The 20068-nt window shown below is 35.8% G+C and overlaps 1 protein-coding gene across 10 annotated transcripts in view; it reads left to right on the top strand.

Annotated features, from left to right (window-relative positions):
• Positions 1 to 20068, top strand: part of OXR1 (oxidation resistance 1) — a 452205-nt gene that overhangs the window by 356690 nt on the left and 75447 nt on the right. For all 10 annotated transcript variants that reach the window (XM_082364281.1, XM_082364287.1, XM_082364285.1 and 7 more), the window contains one exon: positions 18288 to 18370. In XM_082364281.1, coding sequence (XP_082220407.1) covers positions 18288 to 18370 — 83 coding nt within the window. The remainder of the gene's footprint in view (positions 1 to 18287; positions 18371 to 20068) is intronic.

Genomic DNA, 20068 nt, shown 5'->3' with positions numbered 1-20068 from the left:
CAGTTTAAGGATGGACCAGATAAAACTTTGGTCATATGTTTCTGATTTTAACTCTTTCTATAAACAGACTGCTTACCTGACAGTGTTAACTGATGCCTTCACTCCTCTCCAAGGTGGCTGCTTTTGCTTTTACCAGTTTTCAGTGTTTGCTGACTCCAACATTATAGTCCCCTCAGGAAAATCTAATTGGGACTTAGACACATTAAGGAGCTTATCACACCATTGCTCTAGTTAATAACAATTACAAAGAATACACACTATGACACAATTTTTGCTCCTGCTTAAAGAGTAAATTATGTTCTGATTCAAAAAAATTTTTAGACCTTGAGTATAGATCAGGTTTGGAGGCATCACCATAAGCCTGTATTGGGTAACCTTTAAAAGTCGTCAGTTACTAGATCACATGGTAATAAGTAAAAAAATTTAACATATTTAGAGTTTCAACTTAATTGTAGCATAGTTTTTATCATAAACTTCCCTGTTACGTCAACTCTGTTCTCCCACTTGGTGACAGTATACTTTAAATACATCTCACTCCTATTTGAAGTTTCTTTTCATTTACTTTTACCAATTAAAACAATATCTTTTGGGGAAATGACAAGAATAAGAGTGGCTAAGAACATTTTCTATGGAGCAGGCACCAGCAGAAATTTTTATTTAATCCTAATAACAACTCTGTGAGATAGGTACTATTATTATCCCATTTTCCTAACAAAGAATCTGGGCCAGGCAAAGAAATAAGGGATATAGAATCCATTTGAGTGTTACCTTCCTATTTGTAAGAGTTATGTCAGATGGGGAAAGATGTGAGAAGAATGCAAAATTCTATCATGTGTGATGTTAAAGTTAAAACAAGTTAAATTAGGTAAAGGATAGGATGGATAGTCACTGAAATTTCTTTAGAATCAGAAGGATATTAAAATGAGATGAAAACGTAAAATCCAAGGAAGGTGTAAGAAAACTTAGATATATTTTAGGTTGGAAATTGCAGATGCAGATTGTCTGGAAGAGTTAGATAATAGTTTATCTTAAACCCAGAGAAGACCAAGTGCCTGTATAGGATTTGGAGTCCCAGTTGTTACTATTAAAAAAACAACTCATGGTGCTGGTTACTCATGGAAGAGGATAACCCTAGATGTCTGCAGTCTTAGTCTCATTTCCTAAGGTGAGGGGGAGAAGAATCTCTTCTTGATAAACAACCTCAATCTGCTCTGATGGTAACTCCAGCTAAGTTTGAGGTCTTAATATTGTTTCCTTTGTCCATTGGTTCTCAAGCATGAAGTAGATTTGCCCATTTTAGAATTGCTGCTCACCTCACTGGATGGCTGAACTCAAGGCTTTTATATTATCTGTGTTTTAGGACAAAACTGCCTCTGAGTAGTTGAGGCTACAATAAAGCAATGAGTCTCAGACTTTAGTGTGCCTCAGAATCACCCGAAGGCTTGTTAAAAATATTGGACCCCTCCTCTAGAGTTTCTGATTCAGTACTTCTGAGCCAGGACCCATAATTTGCATTTCTGACAACTTCTAAAGTAATGCCAGTGCTGCTGATCTGGGGACCACACTTTGAGAATCACTGCTTTCTTTAGTGGGTAAGTCTTTTACCCTTGTTAAGGTTAGAAGTAAATATGGAAATGATGAAGTTTGTTAAATGCTTAGTATTTTTGTATTAAGTTTAGGAATAATCAGTGTATTTGGTCTTTAAAATATTTGTTATATTTCAGAGAATTAGGCCTATTAGAGTGCATACAAATTAGTCTAAGAATCTAATTGAAGATGAATACTTATGTAATTGTTTTTTGAGTGATTTTAAGTTAAAAGGTGCAAGTATTTGGCTAAATTTTGAAACTATTGGAATGTTTAAGAGAACTTAACATTCATTATATTTAACACTTTATTGTAATGTATTTACTAGAGTTAAGTTTTTAGAAAGGTTTTCTTGTTAGAGGCAATTAAAGTGTTTACGATAGTAGATGTATAAATACAATTTAGTATATATATGTGAGAGAATTTAATTACTCGTTTGTATTTAAGGATATTTAGTTTGTTTTCTGTTTGAGTTGATTAACTATCAAAAGCACCTTAGAAAGTGTGTTAAATTTACTAGTTTTATAAATAGAATACACTTATAGTTGAAGGCTTAAAGGAAAACTAGATTTTTTTATTTGTACTTCAATAAATCAAACATTAATTAAAAAGTAAAGTAACTGCAAATAGTTTTTTTCTGTGTTTATAAAGACTCCCTAATGGCCATCAGCAAACTTACATTGAGACTCTTGATACATTTTTTTGAATGAATGAATATTAGTACAAAAAAGGGGCATGTTTTAAGACCAAATTAATGTATTAGAGAAAGGCCAAAAATTAGCCTTTGTTTTCTAGCAATCAGTGAAAAAGGGAAATGTGATCAGACATAAATCACAGTGTCTCTAAGATAAAGATAAACCCGTTGCTTAGGCAGGTAAGAAAAACACAACTTTTCCTGATAGAATAAAGAGAAAAAATTCTCATGGAATTCTAATATAGCAAAAAATGTCCTCATCATCTTCATAGTAAATACAGATTCTAATTTCAAAAAGCTATTTTTTAACACCGTTCTTTAATGTAGTTCAGTGGTGTGACAACAAAATGCAAGGTAGTAAAAACAGTTCTATACACAACGAAAACAGTTAACCCAAATATGCAGTTTTCTGTTGGTTTGTCTTAACTGAGGGGTAGGTGCTAGATTATAAACTTTGGTAAAATTAATGCATGCTAACTATGAAGAAGTCATACATAATAAAGATTAAAGCTTAAAAGCCACCTCCAATCCAACTATATAGTGATGTCATTAATGTTAGGGTAGGCATTATTGTTAAGATCTATTTTATGAATATATACGTATAAAATGATGGATAGATGGTTAGAAGGAAAGAGTGACTGAAAGATATTTGTTTGCCTTAAGAAAGTATTTCCTAAATGGTGTGTCTAAAGTTAAGCAGAATCTGCAAAAATATTAAGAGATTGGTATTATTGTTACATTCTTGTTTCAGTTTTAGGTGGGGTTTCTTTAACTCTTTGAGGTAACATGAGCAGTGTCATCTCCCGTATTTCTTCTCCCCACCTCCTGATATTTATTACATCATATTTACAATTCTCATACTTATATAGCATAACAGTCACAAATAGTTTTTCCACTACATAATTGTTCAGTACTCCCTGCTACTCCTTTGATCATTCCTAGAGTTTTTAGTATAATTTCATTCTTGTGGCATTGAATAATGTTTCAGTAAAGAGGTCTTAAGCAAGCTAGACTGTTTTCTTTTTCCCCTAGTAGGTGACTTGCTTTTTATGCATGAATTCCTGAAGAACTTTTATTTTCCAAGCACTTTAATTTAACCAGGAGCAGAAGCAGGAATGACTAGATGTGTGTGCACAGGTATGTGTACGTGTAATAGCCTTTTAGAGAGTGGTCACTGTATGGAACAGCCCTGGTCTTGAGATAGAAGGAAAAAAGAGCTTAGAAATTTAATGTTGGGTCTTAACACTTCTACCTGAAAGACTCATGGTTTCTGTTCATGTTTCCTTGGGAAAAGCAAGTCACATGGCCAAGTCTGACATCAGTGGGATGGTACAGTGTATTTTATATTCCTCCCCAGGGAGGAATACAGAGTATTGAGTAACTGTAAGGTAGTCTATCACAATGACTACCTTAGAAAACAATTAGTTTGACAGAGATTGGAAGATGCTAGTGTTACTGTCACTGGTAGGGAGTTGTATAAGGAAGGCTGTTTCTTCTGTCAGTTATTCAGTCTGCAAGTTTAATCCTTTCAAAAGCTCTACTAACAGTCCTCAAATTTATTGTGCATGCAACGGTGAATCAGTAGTTCTGGAGTGAAACCCGAGATCCTGCCTTCACAGTAAGCTCCCAGGTGATGCCAATGCTGCTGGTCCTTGGAACACAATTTTACATAGCAAGGCTCTATAGCACTCTGTATCATGGATCTTTTCACTTCGAAGTGAGCCACCCACAACACAAAAATTCCTTGGCTGGGTAGAGGAAGGGAGCATTAAAGGGGAACAAAAAACGGATTAGAAACTAAGGAGTGTGAGATGTTACCAAATAAAAGGAAAGGTGAGCATTGATAAGGAATTAGTTGGGTGCTTCATAAAGTTCAAATAAAATAAAATTGAAAAAGACTATCAAATTTGCCCTTTAGTTTATTCTCCTTTGCAGGTTTAGGGAACTGGGAAGACAGAAGACATTGCAGTAAATTGTGGAATCAGTAAGAGGTGATGGAGTAAAGACAGTGAAAGTAGACTCTTATTTCCAAAAGTTCAACTATGACAAGAAGCAGAAACACAGGCTGATATCTAGAGGAGGATGGTTACAAAGTTCAAGAAAAATTGAGGGATTTTTTTTTAAGTTTATTTTTGTTTTGACTATGGATAAGCAGTCAATAACAAGTGAAAGGTTGAAAATACAGGCATTTTTTCCTGTACTATTTTACTATAGATGGGATCAGTTAATTAGAAAAGCAGTAATCACCATATTTTTTTTAGTTTAGAAGATGCTTTTCAAAGTTTAAAATCTATATTATTGTGTTTGAAAATATTGACTCCCAGCTCAATATTTTTATTTTTAATTTAATTTTATTTTTTTAACATCTTTATTGGAGTATAATTGCTTTACAATGGTGTGTTAGTTTCTGCTTTATAACAAAGTGAATCAGCTATATATATATATACATATATCCCCATATTTACTCCCTCTTGCATCTCCCTCCCACCCTCCTTATCCCACCCCTCTAGGTGGTCACAAAGCACTGAGCTGATCACCCTGTGCTATGCGGCTGCTTCCCACTAGCTATCTATTTTACATTTGGTAGTGTATATATGTCCATGCCACTCTCTCACCTTGTCCCAGCTTACCCTTCCCCCTCCCCGTGTCCTCAAGTCCATTCTCTACATCTGCGTCTTTATTCTTGTCCTGCTGCTAGGTTCTCAGAACCTTTTTTTTTTTTTTTTAGATTCATATATATGTGTTTGCATACGGTATTTGTTTCTCTCTTTCTGACTTCACTCTGTATGACAGACTCTAGGTCCATCCACCTCACTACAAATAACTCAGTTTTGTTTCTTTTTTATGGCTGAGCAATATTCCATTGTATATATGTGCCACATCTTCTTTATCCATTCATCTGTTGATGGACACTTAGGTTGCTTCCAAGTCCTGGCTATTGTAAGTAGAGCTGCAGTGAACATTGTGGTACATGACTCTTTATGAATTACGGTTTTCTCAGGGTATATGCCCAGTAGTGGGATTGCTGGGTATTATGGTAGTTCTGTTTTTAGTTTTTTAAGGAACCTCCATACTGTTCTCCATAGTGGCTGTATCAATTTACATTCCCACCAACAGTGCAAGAGGGTTGCCTTTTCTCCACACTCTCTCCAGCATTTATTGTTTCTAGATTTTTTGATGATGGCCATTCTGACTGGTGTGAGGTGATACCTCATTGTGGTTTTGCTTTGCATTTCTCTAATGATTAGTGATGTTGAGCATCCTTTCATGTGTTTGTTGGCAATCTGTGTGTCTTCTTTGGAGAAATGTCTATTTAACTCTTCTGCCCATTTTTGGATTGGGTTGTTTGTTTTTTTGATATTGAGTTGCATGAGCTGTTTGTAAATTTTGGAGACTAATCCTTTGTCAGTTGCTTCATTTGCAAATATTTTCTCCCATTCTGAGGGCTGTCTTTTCGTCTTTTTTATTGTTTTCCTTGCTGTGCAAAAGCTTTTAAGTTTCATTAGGTCCCATTTGTTTATTTTTGGTTTTATTTCCATGTCTCTAGTTGGTGGGTCAAAAAGGATCTTGCTGTGATTTATGTCATAGAGTATTCTGCCTATGTTTTCCTCTAAGAGTTTTAGAGTGTCTGGCCTTACATTTAGGTCTTTAATCCATTTTGAGTTTATTTTTGTGTATGGTGTTAGGAAGTGTTCTAATTTCATTCTTTTACATGTAGCTGTCCAGTTTTCCCAGTACCACTTATTGAAGAGGCTGTCTTTTCTCCATTGTATATTCTTGCCTCCTTTATCAAAAATAAGGTGACCATGTGTGTGTTGGGCTTATCTCTGGGGTTTCTATCCTGTTCCATTGATCTATATTTCTGTTTTTGTGCCAGTAACATACTCTCTTGATTACTGTAACTTTGTAGTAATGTCTGAAGTCCAGGAGCCTGATTCCTCCAGCTCTGTTTTTCTTTCTCAAGATTGCTTTGGCTATTCGGGGTCTTCTGTGTTTCCCTACAAACTGAAATTTTCTGTTCTAGTTCTGTGAAAACTACCATTGGTAGTTTGATAGGAATTGCATTGAATCTGGATATTGCTTTGGGTACTATAGTCATTTTCACAATGTGGATTCTTCCAATCCAAGAACATGGTATATCTCTCCATCTGTTTGTATCGTCTTTACTTTCTTTCATGAGTGTCTTATAGTTTTCTGCACACAGGTACTTTGCTTCCTTAGGTAGGTTTATTCCTCGGTATTTTATTCTTTTTGTTGCAGTGGTAAATGGGAGTGTTTCCTTAATTTCTCTTTCCGATTTTTCATCATTAGTATATAGGAATGCAAGAGATTTCTGTGCATTAATTTTGTATTCTTCTCCTTTAGCAAATTCGTTGATTAGCTCTAGAGTTTTCTGGTAGAGTCTTTAGGATTCTTTTTGTATAGTATTGTGTCATCTGCAAACAGTGACCACTTTACATCTTCTTTTCCGATTTGGATTCCTTTTATTTCTTTTTCTTCTCTGATTGCTGTGGCTAAAATTTCCAAAACTGTGTTGAATAATCGTGGTGAGAGTGGGCAACCATGTCTTGTTCCTAATCTTAGTGAAAATGATTTCAGTTTTTCACCGTTGAGAATGATGTTGGCTGTGGGTTTATCATATATGGCCTTTATTATGTTGAGGTAAGTTCCCTCTATGCCTACTTTCTGGAGGGCTTTTATCATAAATGGGTGTTGAATTTTGTCAGAAGTTTTATCTGCATCTGTTGAGATGATCATATGGTTTTTATCCTTCAATTTGTTAATATGGTGTATTACATTGATTGAATTGTGTATACTGAGGAATCCTTGCATTCCTGGGATAAACCCCACTTGATCATGGTGTATAATCCTTTTAATGTGCTGTTGGATTCTGTTTTCTAGTATTTTGTTGAGGATTTTTGCATCTATGTTCATCAGTGATAATTGGCCTGTAGTTTCTTTCTTTGTGACATCTTTGTCTGGTTTTGGTATCAGGGTGATGGTGGCCTCATAGAATGAGTTTGGAAGTGTTCCTCCCTTTGCTATATTTTGGAAGAGTTTGAGAAAGATAGGTGTTAGCTCTTCTCTAAATGTTTGATAGAACTCACCTGTGAAGCCATCTGGTTCTGAGCTTTTGTTTGTTGGAAGATTTTTAATCACATTCTCAATTTCAGTGCTTGTGATTGGTCTGTTTATGTTTTCTATTCCTTCCTGGTTCAGTCTTGGAAGATTATACCTTTCTAAGAATTTGTCCATTTCTTCCAGGTTGTCCATTTTATTGGCATATAGTTGCTTGTAGTCATCTCTCATGATCCTTTGTGTATCTTTAGTGTCAGTTGTTACTTCTCCTTTTTCATTTCTAATTCTGTTGATTTGAGTCTTCTCCCTTTTTTTCTTGATGAGTCTGGCTAAAGGTTTATCAGTTTTGTTTATCTTCTCAAAGAACCAGCTTTTAGTTTTATTGATCTTTGCTATCGTTTCCTTCATTTCTTTTTCATTTATTTCTGATCTGATCTTTATAATTTCTTTCCTTCTGCTAACTTTGGGGTTTTTTTGGTTCTTCTTTCTCTAATTGCTTTAGGTGTAAGGTTAGGTTGTTTATGTGAGATGTTTCTTGTTTCTTGAGGTAGGATTGTATTGCTATAAACTTCCCTCTTAGAACTGCTTTTGCTGCATCCCATAGGTTTTGGGTCGTCGTGTTTTCATTGTCATTTGTTTCTAGGTATTTTTTGATTTCCTCTTTGATTTCTTCAGTGACCTCTTGGTTATTAAGTAATGTATTGTATAGGCTCCACGTGTTCGTATTTTTCACAGATTGTTTTCCTGTAATTGACATTTAGTCTCATAGCGTTGTGGCCAGAAAAGATACTTGATACGATTTCTGTTTTCTTAAATTTACCAAGGCTTGATTTCTGACCCAGGATGTGATCTATCCTGGAGAATGTTCCATGAGCACTTGAGAAGAAAGTGTATTCTGTTGATTTTGGATGGAATGTCCTTTATCAGTTAAGTTCCATCTTATTTAATGTATTATTTAAAGCTTGTGTTCCCTTATTTATTTTCATTTTGGATGATCTGTCCATTGGTGAAAGTGGGGTGGTGAAGTCCCCTACTATGATTGTGTTACTGTCAATTTCCCCTTTTATGGCTGTTAGCATTTGCCTTATGTATTGAGGTGCTCCTATGTTGGGTGCATAAATATTTACAATTGTTATATCTTCTTCTTGGATTGATCCCTTGATCATTATGTAGTGTCCTTCTTTGTCTCTTGTCATAGTCTTTATTTTAAAGTCGATTTTGTCTGATATGAGAATTGCTACTCCAGCTTTCTTCTGATTGCCATTTGCATGGAATATCTTTTTCCATCCCCTCACTTTCAGTCTGTATGTGTCTCTAGGTCTGAAGTGGGTCTCTTGTAGACAGCATATATATGGGTCTTGTTTTTATATCCGTTCAGCCAGTCTATGTCTTTGGGTTGGAACATTTAATCCATTTACATTTAAGGTAGTTATCGATACGTATGTTCCTATTACCATTTTCTTAATTGTTTTGGGTTTGTTATTGTAGGTCTTTTCCTTCTCTTGTGTTTCCTGCCGAGAGAAGTTGCTTTAGCATTTGTTGTAGAGCTGGTTTGGTGGTGTTGAATTCTCTTAGCTTGTGCTTGTCTGTAAAGGTTTTAATTTCTCCATCAAATCTGAGTGAGATCCTTGCTGGGTAGAGTAATCTTGGTTGTAGGTTTTTCCCTTTCATCACTTTAAATACGTCCTGCCACTCCCTTCTGGCTTGCAGAGTTTCTGCTGAAAGATCAGCTGTTAACCTTATGGGGATTCCCTTGTATGTTATTTGTTGTTTTTCCTTTGTTGCTTTTAATATTTGTTCTTTGTATTTAATTTTTGATAGATTAGTATGTGTCTTGGCGTGTTTCTCCTTGGATTTATCCTGTATGGGACTCTCTGTGCTTCCTGGACTTGATTGACTATTTCCTTTCCTATGTTAGGGAAGCTTTCAACTGTAGTCTCTTCAGATATTTTCTCAGTCCCTTTCTTTTTCTCTTCTTCTTCTGGGACCACTATAATTCGAATATTGGTGCATTTAATGTTGTCCCAGAGGTGTCTGAGACTGTGCTCAATTCTTTTCTTTTTTGTTTATTCTGCTCTGCAGTAGTTATTTCCATTATTTTATCTTCCAGTTCACTTTTCTGTTCTTCTGCCTCAGTTGTTCTGCTATTGATTCCTTCTAGAGAACTTTTAATTTCATTTATTGTGTGGTTCATCATTGTTTGTCTGCTCTTTAGTTCTTCTAGGTACTTGTTCAGCGTTTCTTGTATTTTCTCCATTCTATTTCCAAGATTTTGGATCATCTTTACTATCCTTATGCTTAATTCTTTTTCAGGTAGACTGCCTATTTCCTCTTCATTTGTTTGATCTGGTGGGTTTTTACCTTGCTCCTTCATCTGCTGTGTGTTTCTCTGTCTTCTCATTTTGCTTAACTTACTGTGTTTGGGGTCTCCTTTTTGCAGCCTGCAGGTTCGTAGTTACCGTTATTTTTGGTGTCTGCCCCCAGTGGGTAAGGTTGGTTCAGTAGCTTGTGTAGCCTTTCTGCTGGAGGGGACTTGTGCCTGTGTTCAGGTGGATGAGGCTGGATCTTGTCTTTCTGGTGGGCAGGACTGCATCTGGTGGTGTGTTTTGGGGTGTCTGCGAACTTGTTACGATTTTAGGCAGCTTCTCTTCTAATTGGTGGAGTTGTGTTCCTGTCTTGCTAGTTGTTTGGCATAGGGTGTCCAGCACTGTAGCTTGCTGGTTGTTGAGTGGAGCTGGGTCTTCACGTTGAGATGGAGATCTCTGGGAGAGCTTTCATCGTTTGATATTATGTGGAGCCAGGAGGTGTCTGTTGGACCAATGTCCTGAACTCAGCTCTCCCACCTCAGAGGCACAGGCCTGACACCCAGCTGCAGCACCAAGACCCTATCAGCCACATGGCTCAGAAGAAAAAGGAGGGGGAGAGAGAGAGAAAAAGAAAGAAAGAGAGAAGAAAAAGTTATTCGAATAAAAAATATAAAATAGTTATTAAAAATAAAAAAATAAAATGTAATAAAAAAAAGAAAAAAAAAGAAAGAAGAGAGCAACCAAACCAAAAAACAAATCCACCAATAAGAACAAGAGCTAAAAACTATACTAAAAAAAAAAAAACAAAAAAACGGACAGACAGAACCCTAGGACAGATGGTAAAAGCAAAGCTATACAGACAGAATCACACAAAGAAGCATACACATCCACACTCACAAAAAGAGAAAAAGGAAAAATATATATATATCGTTGCTTCCAAAGTCCACCGCCTCAATTTTGGGATGATTCATTGTCTATTCAGGTATACAGGGTACATCAAGTTGATTGTGGAGATTTAATTTGCTGCTCCTGAGGCTGCATAGAAAGATTTCTCTTTCTCTTCTTTGTTTGCACAGCTCCTGGGGTTCAGCTTTGGATTTGGCCCTGCCTCTGCGTGTAGGTTGCCTGAGGGTGTCTGTTCTTCACTCAGACCGGACGGGGTTAAAGTAGCAGCTGATTAAGGGGCTCTGGCTCACTCAGGCTGGGGAGAGGGAGAGGTACGGAGTGCGGGGCGAGCCTGCGGTGTCAGAGGCCGGCATGACGTTGCACCAGCCTGAGGTGCGCCGTGTGTTCTCCCAGGGAAGTTGTCCCTGGATCACGGGACCCTGGCAGTGGTGGGCTGCACAGGCTCCCAGGAGGAGAAGTGTGGATAGTGACCTGTGCTTGCACACAGGCTTCTTGGCTGCAGCAGCAGCCTTAGTGTTTCATGCCCATCTCTGGTGTCCGCGCTGATAACCGCGGCTTGTGCCGGTCTCTGGAGCTCGTTTAAGTGGTGCTCTGAATCCCCTCTCCTGTGCACCCCGAAACAATGGTCTCTTGCCTCTTAGGCAGGTCCAGACTTTTTCCCAGACTCCCTCCCAGCTAGCTGTGGCACACTAGCCCCCTTCAGGCTGTGTTCACGCAGCCAACCCCAGTCCTCTCCCTGGGATCCTCCCTCCGAAGCCGGAGCCTCAGCTCCCAGCCCCCACCCGCCCCGGCGGGTGAGCAGACAAGCCTCTTGGGCTGGTGAGTGCTGGTTGTCACTGATCCTTTGTGCGTTAATCTCTTTGCTTTGCCCTCTGCACCCCTGTTGCTGTGCTCTCCTCCGTGGCTCCGAAGCTTCCCCCCCGCCACACCCCATCTCCGCCAGTGAAGGGGCTTCCTAGTGTGTGGAAACTTTTCCTCCTTCACAGCTCCCTCCCCGAGATGCAGCTCCTGTCCTTATTCTTTTGTCTCTGTTTTTCTTTTTTTTTTTTCCCTTTCCAGGTACATGCAAGTTTCTTTCCTTTTGGGAAGTCTGAGGTCTTCTGCCAGCATTCAGTAGGTGTTCTGTAGGAGTTGCTCCACATGTAGATGTATTTCTGATGTTTTTGTGCGGAGGAAGGTAATCACCACGTCTTACTCTTCCGCCATCTTGAAGGTCTATGTCAATATTTTTAAATCATCAAACTTTTTATCAGTAGCTACTACCAAAATTACCATATTCAGTTATACTAGGTGTCTTTTCTTATATTAAAACCTCATACAGTTTTCATTGTTGGTTTTCAGCCTTGCTTTCTTCTTCCAGTTTGCCTTTCCCATTCTATTACCAACATGACTTTTAATTTAAAGTCTGATACTGCTTTCTCATTTCTCTACTTAAAAATCTTTTGGAACTTCTCCATCTGGTAATAGCAAGCTAGGTAATTCAGACTGTCCTGTTGAGAACAATTTAAAAACCTGGGCCAGTCATTAAAAAGTCTACAAGTAACAAATCCTGGAGAGGATGTGGAGAAAAGGGAACTCTCCTACGCTGTTGGTGGGAATGTAAATTGGTGCAGCCACTGTGGAAAACCATGTGAAGTTTCCTTAGTAAACTAAAAATAGAGTTGTCGTATGATTCAGCAGTCTGACTCCTGGGCATATATCTGGTGAAAATTCTAATTTTGAAAGATACATGCGCCTCAGTGTTCACAGCAGCACTATTTACAATAGCCAAGACATGGACGCAACCTAAATGCCTATCAACAGATGAATGGATAAAGAGGATGTGGTATATATGCCCAATAAAATACTACTCAGCCATAAAAAAGAATGAAATAATGCCATTTGCAGCAACTTGGATGGACCTAGAGATTATGATACTAAGTGAAGTGAGTCAGAAAGAGAAAGACAAATACCATATGATATTACTTATATGTGGAATCTAAAATATGATACAAATGAACTTATATACAAAACAGAGGCAGACTCTTGGGCTTAGAAAACAAACTTACGGTTACCAAAGGGTAAGGGAGGTGGGGGAGGGACAAATTAGGAGTTTGGGATTAGCAGAAATAAACTACTATATATAAAATAGATAAACAAGGTCCTACTATATAGCACAGGGACTATATTCAATATCCTGTTATAAACCTCAATGGAAAAGAATATGAAAATGAATATGTATATATATGTATAACTAAATCACTTTGTGTATATCAGAAACTAACACAATATTGTAAATCAACTATACTTCAATTATAAATAAATAAATAGCTGAGTGAAAACAAAACAAATTTTATTGCGGGTATTAGAATGCTAACTGATATGACTAGATTAGGATCTGAGTGCTGACAGAGGCCCAAGGAGGAGCAGCTCCAATTTGGGATTGCTTTTTTTCCCTGGGGGTTGTGTTGATTCCAGAAGCAACAGCTGAGAGATTAAGAGGTGCTTTTGGTAGCCTGTTGGGTATAAGGAGACAGGGACAGAGTACAAGACCCACCACAGGAGAGGGGTGAACTCCTCTCACTTAGGACCCCAAAATGCTGTACCTTAGGATACAGAAAAACTGAAGTGGCTAGGCTCTCATAGGATGGTAGCTCAGCTTTAAATTATCATTCCTGTAACTGCATTAATAAGATCTGGTACTGCTAGTGTCCTCAAGTATTTGGCAGAAGCAAACATCTTTTCTGGAGAAATACAGCTTTGTGTCAAATTCTGTCTATAGACCATTTTTCAAATTTAGTATCCAGTATATAAAATATAATTAGGCACCTGACAAGATAGCAGAAAAAACAAGAAAATAGAAACAGACCCACAGGAACTCTGTATCTTGTAGTTATCAGATTTGAAATAGCTGTGTTGAGAATTTTGAGCTAATTGAGAGTTTTGTAGAGGTACAAACTATAAAAAAGAAAAATGGATATTCTAGAATTGAAAAATGTAATTAATTTTTTAGATTAATGAAATCTAAAGTTCTTAATTAGGATCTTTGTGGATGAATTTAACAGCAGATTAGCCACCACAGAAGAGAGAATTAGTGAATTGAAAGATAGGTCAGAAGAAAATATCCAGAATAAAGAGAGAGGGACAAAAAAGTGGAAAATAAAGGAGGGGGTAAGCTTAATACAAAATATAATTAGAAGTTCTTGGGACTTCCCTGGTGGCACAGTGGTTAAGAATCTGCCTGCCAGTGCAGGGGACATGGGTTCAATCCCTGTCCGGGAAGATCCCACATGCCACGGAGCAACTAAGCCCGTGCGCCGCAACTACTGAGCCTCCGCTCTAGAGCCCATGAGCCACAACTACTGAGCCCACACATCACAACTGCTAAGCCTGCACACCACAACTGCTGAAGCCCGTGTGCCCTAGAGCCCATGCACCGCAACTACTGAGCTCATGTGCTGCAATTACTGAAGCCCGGTTGCTCTAGGGCCCACGTGCTGCTGCTACTGAGCCTACATGTCACTCCACAACAAGAGAAGCCACCTCAGTGAGAAGCCTGCGCACCACAACGAAGAGTAGCCCCTGCTTGCCACAACTAGAGAAAACCCATGCCCAGCAATGAAGACCCAACACAGCCAAAAAAGAAAAAAAAAAGTTTTAATTAGAAGTTCTAACGTGTGTATATTTGAGTCCCCAAATGAAAGGAGAGAAGGGGGGCAAAAGTATTATTTAATGAGAGAATGGCTGAAAACTCCAAGACTGATGAAATACTTTAATTCACAGATTCAGGCATCCCTACAGGCCCCTAGTGGAATCAATACAAATCTCACTAAAGATGAAAAATCTTAAAAGCAGTCAGAACAAGTAGTCAATGATGTAGCGATACGATTGACAGTTGATTTCTCAACAGAAACAGTGGAAACTAAATGGCAGGGGAAAATACCTACCAGCTTAGAATCCATCCCCTGTGAAATTACCCAGAGATGCAATTAAAATGGTAAATACGAGGGCAAAACTAAATGAATGTTGACTGTCTAGAAGAATAATAATGTCTTACAGTGTTTTTAAATACACATACATGTAATTAAAGTATGTAATAACAATTGCATATAAGTCTTGGTAAAGGCACATAGTTTTTAACATCCTTACATTATCCAGAAAGATGATAAAAGTGCTAATTAATATTAGCTAGTGAAAAATTAGTAATTTAGGCTGTAACCTATGGAATGACCACTAACATAATAGTTAAAGAGTATGTCAAACTTTAAGGCAAAAAATATTGTAAGAAAAGTTTCAATATACCGGGAAGATGTAATCTAAAGCAATTAGTAGGTGTTTGGTTCTTAATTTGTATGAACCTAATATCACGGTTTCAAAATATAGAAAGCAAAGTAAGGAGACTTAGGAGGACCTGAATAACCCACAATCATAGTGGGAGATTTTAACAGTCTCTATCAGTAATTTAAAGAATAAGCATGCAGAAGCAAACCAGTATGGATGTAGAACATTTAAACAACACAATCAGCAAACTTAATCTCATGGATGTGGAAATAGGAGTGTGTGTGTGTATGTATGCATATCCACACATACACACAAACACACATATAACACTACCCTACAGTACAGAATACACATTCTTTTCAAGCACGTATGGAGCATTTACTAAATGTATATGTGATTATAGAGCAAGTTTCAACGAATTTTATAGGTTTTAACTATTTAAGAGTATTTTCTTTCACCACAGTACAATTAAGCTAGAAATCAGTAACCAAAAGATAAAAATTTTAAATTTTCATAGATCGGCAAATTAAACAATATTCTCTAAATAGCAAAAGAAGAAATTAGGGTAGAAGCCATAAAATATTTTGGATGGAATTATTAAAATACAGTGTATCAAAACTTGTAGGATGCAGTCTAGGTAGGAATTTCGTTTTTTAGATTACATATATTAAGTTTTTGCTTCTGGTAATGATGGAGTAAAATCTAACTCCCTGCTATTTCCACTATACCAGATAATTATATCTGGGAAAGTCATATGTATTCATTTATTTATCAGATATTTATTGAACACCTACCATATGTCATGTTTACTACTGTATTAGGTGCTGGGTATATAGCATTGTTTCTCAGCCTCAGCAGTGTTGACATTTTGTGACATTGTTCTTTTTTGGGGGGACTGTTGTGTGCATTGTTTAGCACACAATGTTTAGCAGTATCCACGGCCTATACCCATTAGATGCCAGTAATACTCCTTCATTTTGATAACCAAAATTGTGCCTTGGTTTTCTCAGTTGTAAAATGGGGATAATAATGATACCCACTTTATAAGGTTGATGAATTAGGTAAGACAATAAGTAAATATAAAGTCCTTAGAACAGTGCCTGGAATATGCTAGGCACTTGGTAAATGTTAACTATTATTTTGATTGTCAAATGACAAATATCTATGCATTTCTAAACTGTGACAATTTTTGTAAAGAAGAAAAATAGGACCTCTCCTTTCCATACTCCCAATCTAGATTCACGTTTGCTGGCAACTGTCTTTAAAAGGGTATTATTAAGTTACCATGTAAGAAAGGGTATTATAAAGTTACCAAGTAAGAGACTGGACTAGGTAACAACTGTGATCACTTTCAACTCTCAAGTATTGTGATTATATTTTCATATTGATAGAAAAGAATGATCAGTGTATTTCATTGTACTCTGGTACTTATATTTGTGAATACATGTTTTAATATTGGTTATTAAAATAATTTTAGAACTATTTTTATAATATTATTACAATCTATTTTACAATTTTAAATTATTAAAGTGAATGCTTTCAATTTGTTTGAAACTTTAAACTGCAGAAAACTGGTATATTAGTTTCTTTCCTCTGAACTGCACTCCATGGCAAACTTTTGAAAATGGTAGTGCAGTTGCAAACTTAATTGTGATTAAATGTTTAATGAACTCTTTAACGGATTGAAAAACTACTGTTAGACAAATAAGTGTAGACTAATGTTTACTCCTGAAATCAATTAAGAAGGGATATATATTACTAGTTAAAAGTAACCTGTAATTGTATTTTGCATTGCTTTTAAATTGCAAAATGAGGAAAGTGTTTTTGGCTCCTGCTGTTTATGAAATAGCAGAAATAAATTAATTTTTAAAATTTATTTAAAAATAGTTTTAATGTTTTATCACAAAAAATCAAATTCACATATATGCTGTTCATTGGAGAAAAAATTAGAATATAGTGATAAGCAAAAATATTGTCTTTCCCTAAGAATTGTACCATTTTACATTCTCACCATGCCTTTAGAAAAATGCCTCTTTTTCTACAGCCAGACGGTATATATATATTTTTTTCCTTTGTCCACTTTTCTTTAAAAAAAAAAATGACTGTAAGAATTGTGGCAGTTCTAGGTACAGTTCAAGTTGTAGCTTCAAAACATTAGTTCATTCAAATGTGATGCTTGCCTTGTGTCAGGCTCTTTGTTAGGCACTGAGAAGTCGTTGTGAACAAAGCAAGCCCGGTGTTTTATAGGTTACAGTTTAGTGGGAGAGATGTAAAAAGAAACTTTTAAACTGTGCCAGATGCTGTGAAGGAGACAAAGATGCTCTGTGACTAATAACAGAGATCTGGCTTAGCCTGGGTGATCAGGAAGGTTTTAGGACAGCCTTTTTAAGTATTGCAGAGCTAACTGACCTCTTTCGGATTCAGACTTGATTATTAATATTATTTTTGTTATTGTTAATGCTTCATTAGAACCATTCACCCAACTGAGCTAATTAGATACATATAAACAAACTCTAGTATGGTCAAAATGTCAATTAAGATTGGATAGGTGGAGAACAATGAAGTAGATATTTTCTAGATTCTTTAGGCTTAGGTAGAACTAATTTTTCTTTGAAAATTACTGTTTTAATCTTATAAAAATTGAGTGTGAGTATAGCATTTTGCTATGTTTACTATCTTACTCAGTTTTGAGTTTTTTATTAGTTTTTTAGAGATTGATTTTATTTAAAATTGTTTAGGTAGGAGTGGTATTTTATAAGTTCAGTGCAGTCTTTGTTACATGAAGTATAGATGAGAAGATTAACATTAATGCAAAATTTGAACTAAAACAGATACCATAAACTTGGTGGTAATGATGTGTTCAAGTGAAATGTCTTGATAAGCAAGTGAAAAATAGTTGGCACTCTATCTGAAATGAAGTGCATAAAAGTATGTTTATATATGAAAGAGTATCTTAATCTACTTCATGGTATATGTAAGGAATTCAGTAATTTAATACAATTCCATAGAGACGACTGTCTTTTACTATGATTATAGAAGTAGAGACATTTTCTTCTGTGAAGATTAATGTTACATATTTCAGACTTGGTTTGGTTAATAATAATAATAATCTTCAAATATAGCTTTATTATAATCAGGTTAGATATGTTGAAAGATATGGCCCTTAATTTACTTTTTAATACCTTCCTTTCAGCTGACAGTTACTTAGGTTTTGAATTGACTTCCAGTTATTATAGTGTTTCATACTGGTCAGTTCGTAAAGCAAGCAGGAAGGAAGTACATTTACTTATTTTGATACTCGGTTGTATTTTAGAGTAGAGAATCTTAAGTAGCAAGCTGTATTACTGGTGAATCCAGTAGATATCTGCCCAGTGAGCTCTATTTAGCAGTCCTTGACATTACTGTGAAAGGAAAATGAATTTAATAGAGTTTTGCATCTTTTTTTTTTTTTTCAGACACTGGCCAAAAGAAGACCCTAGACAAGAAAGATGGGAGAAGAATGTCTTTTCAGAAACCCAAAGGGACTACTGAATATACTGTAAGTTATTTGTTTTGAAAAAGCTGATTTCTCTTTGTGATAGTCTTATTTGAGACATTCTTTGTTTATGCTGTAAATAAGACAAAGGTTCCTAATTGCCTTATTTTAAAAATCTGTACAGCACTTTCGATAACTGTTTTACGAATAATAATGATACTTCAGTTCTTAACTGTATTTTAGGATTTTTTTTTCCTTAAAGAAAAATTTTATTAAGTGTGATATAAAGATAATTATTCTAACAAATTTAACAAAATGATAATTTACTTGGAGTTAAAGTTCCTGTGGTACAATAATTTTTTATTAGGTTAGACTTTTAGGGAAATATTTACTTTTTTAGAAATGTGATCTTCATTATATTCCCAGCAGTGCTAACGATAATGAAAATGGCAGATAGAATACGGAAAAAACAAGTTAATATTAATTTTCCAGAATAACCTCTCACATTAGATTATTTGCACTGATTTTTAGCTAAGTTTCTATGTTCTTGAAATGACCCTCAAATTTCCTTGCCGTCAGCTTTTCGTATTTCTGGTTACTATGGAAAACTGAAGTGAGAAATCTACTTTAGTCTGTGATGTGCTGCTTCTTTGATTGAATGTAAATGTTGTTAGGTAATTATAACATGTTAAAAAGCTGTTATTTTAACTGAGCTTAATTTTGTGTTATTTTGTGGTTTTCTAATATGTTATTGTAACTGTATTGAGAAGAAAATAGCAAGTTGAAACAATTTGTACATTTGTGTCATCATGAAGCCTTCCAATCTTGGTTTGAGTCTTGATTATTTTTCATAAATTCTAAAAATTGAACAAATTATCAAAGCCTTGAGTTATACTTTATTTTCATATACTGTATAATTGACAATTTGAGATTTTAAGTATTTTAAAAAGGTTTGAAACCAGATAATTTAGGGTAGAATTATATTTACTACTATCAAAAGAATCTCCTCTTAAACATATTATAAACTTGAGTGTGCTTGTACCTTCTCTGCATGATTGAGAAATTGAGAATATAAATTCAGACAGTAAAATATTGAGTAATGTAGTTTGATGTATTCATCAGCGTTTATTAAGACATAAGACTGTAGGCATGAGGCATAAGATGTTATGTACATATGTAATCCTGTGGTTTTGAAGAATTACAAAAGTTTAGTTGGTTTTGAATTCAGGAATTTACCAATTTTTTTCTTGTAATTCAATAAAACTTGTGTTATCGGTAGCAAATTTAAATTTAAATTAAGAACCATTATTTTGGGCAAAGGTTAATTGAAACTTGGCCATTTGTATCCTTGGGTTCTGCATCAACGGATTCAGCCAACCATGGATGGAAATATTGGGGGGGGAAAACATTCCAGAAAGTTCCAAAAAGCAAAACTTGAATTTCCCGTACTGGCCACTATTTACATACATTGTATTAGGTATTATAAGTAATCTAGAGATGATTTAATGTAAATATTTAACCTAAATATAGTATAAATTAGTCATTGTACCTTAGGTAGCTTTAAAGTTAAAATCATATATATATATTACGTATGTGTTTATATATGCACATATGCACATACACGCACAGTTTTTAACTATAAAATTATTTTCAGCAGGATCAAGTAGACCTTGAAAATGCTATACATAACCATTTTCTTCCTCGTTAATTTAATATCCCTGTACCATTCTACCGAAAGCCTTGTCCAAGGTCACTAATGAT

Source organism: Balaenoptera borealis, assembly GCF_965194805.1.
Source record: "Balaenoptera borealis genome assembly, chromosome: 17".
Classification (NCBI taxonomy): Eukaryota; Metazoa; Chordata; class Mammalia; order Artiodactyla; family Balaenopteridae; genus Balaenoptera; species Balaenoptera borealis.
The sequence above is the reverse complement of the archived record's forward strand: the minus strand, read 5'-3'. Positions and strand labels throughout refer to the sequence as shown.